The sequence below is a fragment of the Arachis hypogaea genome, chromosome 5 (assembly GCF_003086295.3).
Source record: "Arachis hypogaea cultivar Tifrunner chromosome 5, arahy.Tifrunner.gnm2.J5K5, whole genome shotgun sequence".
NCBI classification, from domain to species: domain Eukaryota; kingdom Viridiplantae; phylum Streptophyta; class Magnoliopsida; order Fabales; family Fabaceae; genus Arachis; species Arachis hypogaea.
In genome coordinates, this window is record NC_092040.1 from 32,017,633 (window position 1) to 32,026,561 (window position 8,929).

The 8,929-nt window shown below is 29.3% G+C and overlaps 1 protein-coding gene across 8 annotated transcripts; it reads left to right on the top strand.

Moving 5' to 3' along the window:
• Positions 1 to 2,618: 2,618 nt before the first annotated feature.
• On the top strand, positions 2,619 to 6,417 carry LOC112801118 (probable cyclic nucleotide-gated ion channel 20, chloroplastic). 8 transcript variants are annotated; one of them, XM_072237040.1, is made up of 9 exons: positions 2,666 to 2,975; positions 3,055 to 3,141; positions 3,752 to 4,042; positions 4,237 to 4,402; positions 4,541 to 4,673; positions 5,161 to 5,246; positions 5,368 to 5,428; positions 5,546 to 5,643; positions 6,021 to 6,417. In XM_072237040.1, exons 3-5 carry the CDS (start codon positions 3,772 to 3,774, stop codon positions 4,590 to 4,592), a joined length of 489 nt encoding a protein of 162 aa, XP_072093141.1. In that variant the 5' UTR covers positions 2,666 to 2,975; positions 3,055 to 3,141; positions 3,752 to 3,771; the 3' UTR covers positions 4,593 to 4,673; positions 5,161 to 5,246; positions 5,368 to 5,428; positions 5,546 to 5,643; positions 6,021 to 6,417. The 8 variants fall into 8 exon arrangements, with proteins under 8 accessions (XP_072093140.1, XP_072093141.1, XP_072093143.1 ...); XM_072237042.1 differs by having other exon boundaries at positions 2,670 to 2,975; positions 3,458 to 4,042; XM_072237044.1 differs by having other exon boundaries at positions 2,670 to 2,975; positions 3,797 to 4,042.
• The last annotated feature ends 2,512 nt before the right edge of the window (positions 6,418 to 8,929 follow it).

Consider the following 8,929-nt stretch of genomic DNA (forward strand, 5'->3'; position numbering starts at 1 on the left):
ATTTGATTGATGACATTTAATGTAGTTTTTTAAATTTGAAAACTATTTTAATATTTATATTATACTATAATTATATTTTAGGATGTTTATTTATAATTTATTTATTATTTTATTTTAAAATAATTTTTCTGATTAAACTATCGGTTAGACCGATTGGACCAATAAACTAATAAATCAGTAATTAGAATGGTTTGATGACCGGTCCGTTTTTCCGAACTTTGGCCATGAAACGCTAAAAAATAAATACTGATTACTATGATACGTTAACAAATAAATACGTATTGATTTAATACATATAACTTGTGGACTATATCATCCGCAGAAATAATTTATTGTGGTAAAAATATATTATATATTCTTTAATATTAATATATCCTTTAAATTAATTATAAAAATACTCAAATATTCTCTTAAATAAATTTATTAAAAACATTAAAATTTTTTATAATACTCTAAAAAAACAGTATTTTATTATTAATATTAAAAAGACTAAAAAACTTTTTGTCTTAATATTGTTTAATTGTATTTCGAAAGACTTGTATTCTACTTTAAAAATATTAAAATATTTTCAAAGTTCATTTTAAATAATTAAAATAATTTTTAGCATTTATTTTAAAAAGATTAAAATATTCTTTAAGCAACATTTTTAAAATTACTAAAATACTACTTAAAAAAGAATAACTACCCTTTTAGAGTAAAACGTTGTATAATTATATTACACATTGTAATTTTGATTTTTTTATAAAAAATTAAGGTTGAGAAAAATAAACTTATTAAAAGATTTTAAATAATAAAACAATATTTTAAGGTTGATTTTCAAAATACTATCATTTTAGAATTAATTCATATTATTTTATTGTATAAGAAATTAGAAACTAGAAATTTCATGTTAATTTTAAAAACAAAAAAAATAGTTTATTTTAACACTATAGAAAGTCGTCGGAACCGTCGAATTTAGTAATGAATAAATCTGATGGTATAAATTTTGTTGGTAATTATTTAGCGGCATATTTTTTTGTCTGCCGCTAATTACTAACGAATTTAGCAGTGGATATAAACTTGTAATCGGTGAAATTTGATGGTAATATATTATTTATTAATAATTAAATTAATAACTGCTAGCCTGACAGTAAACTTAAATTTTATTTTTTTTAAGAAATTAAATTTTAACATATAATTTTAAAGATTTAAATTCAATAATGATTAAACTAACAAAATTTAAAATTTTACAATTTACCATAATAATTTCTTTAAAACTTTTAATTCAAAATTTACAAACAACTTCCAACATCAAAGTTTCAGTTTCACTCAACTCTCATACCCAATCTTCTCAAAATACCATATTCTCACCTTTCTCTCCAAATTTAAGTAAATAACCAGTGGTGACAACGACAATAAATATTGGGGTTAGAGCAGTGTAGGGTTAGAGTTTAACAAATGCTAACAATATCAAAAAAATGAAAGAAGGAAGGAAAGAAAACATACATGGATGAAAGAGAAAGAATAGCGTCGTAGTTGACGAAAGCAAGCAGCGGCGGTGGCAAACGATAGAGGTAGCAATTCGCAGAAAGGAAACAAGTACTACAAAAAATTACTAGAATAGTGACCGAAAAAATTGGCTGCTAATAGTGACCGATTTATTGACTGATATAAGATTTCTAAGACAAAAAAAATGTTGGTCTTAAAATCGGCCGCTAAATTACATTCAGCGACCGATAAAATTTTTATACAAGTAACATAAAGTTAGTCGCTAAAATCGGTCGCTATTTTTTAACTTAGCGACCGAATAAATAACTAAAATGAAGAAGTAACGCTTGGGAATGTTGGTCATAAAATCGGTCGCTATTTTTTAATTTAGCGACCGATTTTACAACTAATAAAAAATAAGCTAAAACAGATTGGTCGCTAAGTAAGTTGTTAAACTGGTAATCGCTAAATCAATTGCTAGTAATTAAGATAGCGACTGATTTAACCACTGCAGTATAATAACGTTATAACTAATCGGTCACTAAATCAGTAGCTAATTTAAAATATTTAATGAATTACTCCACCCTCCGTAACCCTAACTCACCCTCACCACTCACCAGTTACCATTCTCACCTTCTCAAACAGTTAGGCTTTGTTTGGATAGAAGAAAGAAAATGGAAGGAAAGAAAATGAGAGGAAAGAAAATGAATGGAAAGAAAATAGAAAGAAAAGTAGAGTTATTTGTATGTTGTTTGGTTTAAGAGAAAATGGATGGAAAGAAAATAGAGAGAAAATTTTCTTTTGTTTGGATAGAAAGAAAAGTGAGAAGAAAGAAAATCATAAAGTATAAAATTACATTAATACCCTTATAACAAAATAAAGTATAAATATTTTTATTTATTTATATTTTATCGCATTTTATAAATATTTAAAATATTATAATTTTATATATTTAATTTAAATTATTTATTTAATACACATATAATATTTAAATATAAATTTTTATTATAATAATATATTAAAACTATTAAAACTAAATTTATATTGATAATTATTAATAATAATATAACTATGGACAATATTGTAAATATACAAAAATAATCTTTCTCTTCTAGTTTTCTTGCTTGTTATGGATGGAAAATTTTTTTGGTGGGACCCACAAAAATTTTTTCCTTCCTTTCCATTTTCTTTGGCATCCAAACAAAGGAAAATAACATTTTCCATTCATTTTCCTTCCATCCTTTTTCTTTCCTCTTATTTTCCTTTGAAACAAACATAGTGTTACTGAGCTACACTTCTCCCCTCAAACAGTCGTCGTCTTCGCTAATCTGGATGCCGTCACCATCGTCTTCTAGACTCGCAACCGTCATCGTCGTCTTCTCCAGTTTCGACGCCGTCGCCGTTGTCTTCTGGACTCAACATTTCGCGGTGGTTTCTCTCGCTTCTACAGCGACAAAGGTAAGGTTCTCAGCGAAGAGGAGTAGGCCAAAGAGAACGTCTACATCAAGGTATCTCTCCCCTTCCATTTCCCTTTCTCCTTCTCCTTCTTCGAAGCCCGATTCCGACGATTTTTTTTTTTTGGTGCAGAAACGAGAGAGAGAGAGAGGTTGGAGAAACAGAAGCAGCAAGCTGGGAAGGAAAAGGCAAAGATGGACAAAAAACGCTTCTGACAAGGTATTTGATTTTTATCTTGTCATCAGTGCTTTAGGGTTTCGATTTCGCTACTCTAATGTCTAAACATCAACCCTGTGTTTTCATGATTGGATAAATTTCTTCTCACTGAATTCATAATTTAGGGTTTAAATCTATTAAGACATTGGCCTCTGAAAAACGTTTTAGATCTTAGAATTAAATCAAGCATTGTATGGTTTGCATTCCAATTCGTGAATCTTCGATCGAAAAGTTCAATGACTGTTGGTATATCAGATTCAACACTCCAATCTCTGGATTCTTTTCAAATGTTTTCCTGATTTTCCTCGTTCTTCTTCAGTTTGAAGACTTCGCGAATCATAATCGATCTGGGTCATGGCCACTACTCACTGGCAACCAGTAAAATGTTGGATGTTCTATTGTTTGAGAATTTGCAACTGATGAGTTTTGTTAATTGTTAGGTCATAGGTGAAATTGCTGTTGTTGAGAATTATTACTAATATACTCTATTTCTCTCTTTATTCAGGGCACGAAATCTTTTCATTTTAAGCATGAGTTGCTAACATAAGTTTTTCTTTCTTCCTTTTGAGTTTCTCTGAAGTTGGAAGGTCTGATTAGATATCTTTTTCTACAGGTGCCAATCGGTACTACTACATGTGTTTGAATGATTTGCTTGCAGGGGTTGGTAATGCTGGTGTTGGTGTTCTTGATGCTATCTGTATGGAATCAAAGTGGAAGCTGTACTTGGGAAACAGTACAATCATGTATCCAGGTGACTTAATAGAAATGATAGTCTTTATTGTGCATGGAAAACTGGAGATCAAGGACAGCAGTGGAACAAGCGGCCACATATCTGATGGGGATGCATGTTGCCAAGGACTCCTTTTCTGGTATCTTCAGAGAGCTTTATCGAATAGTAACACAGGTATAATAATTATTGATTATAAATATGAATTTGATTTAATTTAATTTAAATTTAATTATAAATGTGAATCAAGTTTCATTATATTATAAATTTTGATTATGCATATATGCATTGGATCATTATATGATTGATTGGTAACTAATTCTTATGGTTCTGTGTCACATAATAATTAATCAATGCAATATCTTTTGCAGATGGTGACAAATTATTTTTTCCTGAAGAAAGATTTCTGAGCACCAAGAGCATAACTTGTTTAACAGATGTGGAGGTATTTGTAGTTGAAGTCACTGACCTTGAAAAGATCCTAACTCGGTTTACAAAATTCTTGCACACTCCACGTATTGAAGAGGCCATAAAAAGGTTATACTCTTTACTATAGTTTGATCCAAGAATTTTTATTCAATATAATTTCACTACTAATAGTCATTTTCTTTCTTTTCTTTTTCATTTTTTATTTAAAATCATGGCTTATAAATATTGTTTGATTTGATATTTTAGGCACAAAATGCTTGAAAGGCTGCATGAAGAATCAGGAAGCCACTTTGATTAGATATCTTTTGGTTGCTTGTGTTGGTGTTCAATGTTGGTAATGCTGGTGATGTTTCTAGTGTTAGCATCAAAGGGTCAAATGGTAAATGGCTTACTATGTCAAAAAATTGGGGACAAAATTGGTTAATTGGAGTTAATTTGGTTGGACAAAGTTTGTCTTTTAAGGTCACAACTAGTGATCAGAAAACTTTGGTATTTCATGATGTTGCTCCTTCTCATTGGCAATTTGGATCAACTTATGAGGGCAAGCTTAATTTTTAGGATTATGTTGATTTAGAATCTCAAATGGTTTAGTAATGTCATATTTAGTTTCTAGTGACAATGTTTCATTGTTTTGTATTTGAACTTGTACAATTTATGAAATAATTTTCTTTCGCAAATAAAACAATAATAAGGATTTATTTATCTTGTATCTTAACTGTATATTTTAATAGTTTAAACATTTTTAAAATAATTGAATGTTTGAATCAGGGGTATGTATTGATTTCGTATCCACTTATGCATGGCATATCCTTATTATTCATTTGTCTCCTTTCAATTGTTACTTATCTACTAAGAACTGTTGCAAGGGCAAGGTGCACATGTAGCTATTGCTTTTGAAGTTCCCGGTGGTTGGCAAAAAAAGAAAGACACTATTGTTTTGACTGTTTTATAGGTACTTGTTTTTCATTTGAGTCTTTCTGATTTCAAGAGATAGCACATCTATAGATTTGCGTAATTTCCTTTTTCTGCGTTCACTTGCATAAGGGGAACAAAATAACTCTTGAGTATTGCAGATGCTTATGGGAGGTGGTGGATCCTTCTCAGCAGGGCCCCTGGAAAAGGGATGCACTCAAGGTTATGTAAATTTTGCCTTTGTCTTCTAGTTTTGATTTACTTTGTGTTTATATTTGTATACCTTTCTCCGATGCTTAACTTGGTTTGAATTTTTTATGTATTTACAATTGAATCCAGATCTTCGTGTCTTGAACGAATACCAACAGATTCAATCTTTTTCTGCATTCAATAGTATCTTCAACAATACAGGATTGTTTGGCATATGTGCAAGAACTGTAAGTCACAATCTTTGTTGACATAGATGTGATGGCATCTTTTCAACTCATTTTCCCTTTCTTTTCTTTTCTTTTTTCTTGGTTCATTGGAAGTTTGGGTAGTATATTTACATGAACAAGCTCTTATGTTTTGCATTGTTGTCTGCTGATAGCCTGATAGAAATTAGACTTAAAATGCACTTTATAGTCAATGCTTCCATTAGCTGACGCAATCACTATATACAAGTGTTAGGATTTCAAATATTGGTATAACAATCAAATTGAATATATGGAAAAAAATCAAATAAAAAAGAACAGCAGCAGAAAAAAGAGAGACCTTTTAGCTCTGAGGCAAGCTATGAAACCAGCATTCTCAATCTGAAATATTGTTTTGTCAGGTGAAGATGCTGAAACTGAAAGATGAACCGAGACTGAGGTGCTCTGCATGAAACTCTACCACATACAGATGATACATGGCATAGGGAAGATGAAGAGTGCAATTGGCAGTGTTGTAGTGGCCATTGTAAGATAAAATATTTACAAGAAAATTATCTAATATAAAAGAAAGATGAAGAGTGCAATTGGCAAAGTGCTGCTTGGTCTAAGACTCTAAGTAGATATTGAATAGAGCATAGTTATGTTCATGAATATTTTTATCATGTTTTAGTCTAGACTGGGGATCATAAATTTGATGTATTTAGAAATTTTTAATATTTTAAATTTAATATTTCTATGTAGACATTGTGAATATTTTGGTATTTATTTGAAAAATTAATCTATGCTCGATTTCTTTTATATTTTGTGGAAATATAATTATTTATAAAAATTAAGTTTTAATAGTGGTAAATGTAAAATTAGTAAAAATTTATAATTATAAAATTAGGAATAACGACCAATTTTGTGACCGATTTAAATTTTAGTTCAGAAATTAGCGATCGATTTTAGATTTTAAAATCAAACATTGGCGACCGATTTAGCGACCAATTTCATCGCAACTGATTTAGCGACTGAAAAGTTGGTTGCCATTTAGAGACCGATTTACTCAGCGACTGATTTAGAGACAGAAAATTTGGTCACCATTTAATGACCGATACTCTTTGGTGAAGGTTTGATGGCTTTGTTCAAAAATCAGATACTCTTTGGTGAAGGTTTGATGGCTTTGTTCAAAAATCAGTCACTAATGGTTAGCAATCGAAGTTGGTCGCTATTTTCTAATTAGTGACCAAGGTTTTAGCGACCACTAGAATCGGTCGCTATTCCGATAATTTCTTGTAGTGAAGCTCCTGTATGGTAGAAATAAGCTCTTGAATTTAGGGTAAATTCTACTGGTGGATTTATCGTCAAACGCATAGTCTGTGACCAAAACGGCGCGTTTCTTTTAATTACCTTACAGTTGTATATTTTCTCCCCTAAATTCGATGGTAAAATGCGTGTCCACCTAACTTTTTTCTGCGCCATTTTTTACTGTTGGATTTAGGATCGAAAATATAAATTCGACAGTAATATTTTGTGGATAACGAATTTAGTATTGCAATTGCCAATAAATCTAACGGTAATGTTCGATACTAAATTTAACTGTAATCAACATTTCTCTTGTAGTGTAATGATTAAAGTAGTCTATTTAAAATTCTAACAAAAATATTTTTTATGGTTAATTTTAAAAGACTATAATACTTGAGGTTTAAGTATGATTATTTGTATTAGAAAATAAAATTTGAATATGACTTGAAAAATACTAAAATTTTTGTAGGATTTATTTTAAGAAATTAACATTAATTTAAAAAGACAAATATTTTTAAATATCAAATTTAAGGTACAAAACATAGACTATAATCATGAATTTTTAGAAAGATTAAATTATCTTTTATAAAATTAATTAAAATTGTTTTATTGTATTAGAGAGTAAAAATTAAAATCTCTCAAAATCTTAAAAGAAAAAATAAAATAACCTTTATAACATAAATTGTTTAATTATATATTAAAAAATATAAATTTCAATGTCATAAATTGTTTAATTATATATTAAAAAATATAAATTTCAATGTCAAAAGAAAATCCTAAAATAATAAAATACAGTTATAAATCCTAATTATGTTACAACGAAATAATCTCAAAAAACTCCAACTAATTCACAGGTCCTTAGAAAAATTAGCCCATGAGCTGCAATTCATAGAAAGCTTGGCAAAGCCACACTTTGTCAGTGCTATATTAGTCTTTTTATGCATTGTTTTAGAAATATTTTAGACATTGTATCACGTGTTAGACGACAAATACTTTATCTATTACCATTTAATATATGGTATATCAATGTTCCAATAAAGTAAATGGAACCTATAATATAATGTAATGTAAGTGTATTGTAAAGTGTGTTTTTATCTAAAAGACCAAAAAAATTCGATGCTTCTCCTTGAGTGAAAGAGGTGAGAGTTGAATTTACAACTTTTCTTATGTAATAATAAATGAACAATTATTAAACTAGTTAGTTAATTTAGTAATTTAGAGCATTAGTTTTTTTATTTTTTTATTTTATTAATATGTATGAAATTTGAAATGATTGAATTTTATATTTACTTTTAAAAAAATTTGATATTTCTGTGGGTAAGGTAGTAGGGTAGGATTTAAAACTTTAGGATGCGAGTAGGATTAGGGTTGAGAGATCTTCGACCCGCAGGTAGCATATGGTAGAGTTTTAATAAAATATTCAATTGAAAACATAGTAACAAAGGATCATTTTTTTCCTTGATAACATCCAGGAATAGGGCCGTCAAAATGGGCCAAAGCCATCGGGCTAGCCCGTTTATCCATTTAAATGGGCAGGTTTTGCCTGTAAAATTAAGTCCGTTTAAATTTCGGGCTAAACGGACTGAGGCCGATTAATCCAAAAAAAATGACGGGTTAAACGAGCTAGCTCGCGGGTTAAACGGGTGGTCTGTTTATTTTTTTTTGTATTTTTTTAAAAAAATAGCACTTTAAGCCAATTTTTCTCTTGATTCGATCCGAAAATCTGATCCATCAACTAAAAAAATATTATTTTTAAAGATTTTTGACCTAAAAATAATATTTTTGTTAAAATATTTTTCAAAAAATAAAAAAAAAGAATAAATAGACTGACCCGTTTAATCCATCGAATTTACTATAAACGGCCGGGGATAAAAAATTATGGCCCGTGAATAAAACGAGATTAAACAGTCCAATCTATTTAACCCACGAATTTAACGAGACGGACCTAACTGGACCAGATTAGCCAATTTGACAACCCTATCTAAAAATTTCAAGACTTACAAAAATGCTGTCAAATAACTATAAC

What these genes read in the sequence shown, in the direction of transcription:
- LOC112801118 (XM_072237039.1), top strand. Translation starts at nt 3,772, where the DNA reads ATGTGTTTGAATGATTTGCTTGCAGGGGTTGGTAATGCTGGTGTTGGT. An exon ending in TTTATCGAATAGTAACACAG is followed by an intron (nt 4,043 to 4,236) that starts GTATAATAATTA and finishes TATCTTTTGCAG; the next exon opens with ATGGTGACAAATTATTTTTT. An exon ending in ATTGAAGAGGCCATAAAAAG is followed by an intron (nt 4,403 to 4,540) that starts GTTATACTCTTT and finishes TTGATATTTTAG; the next exon opens with GCACAAAATGCTTGAAAGGC.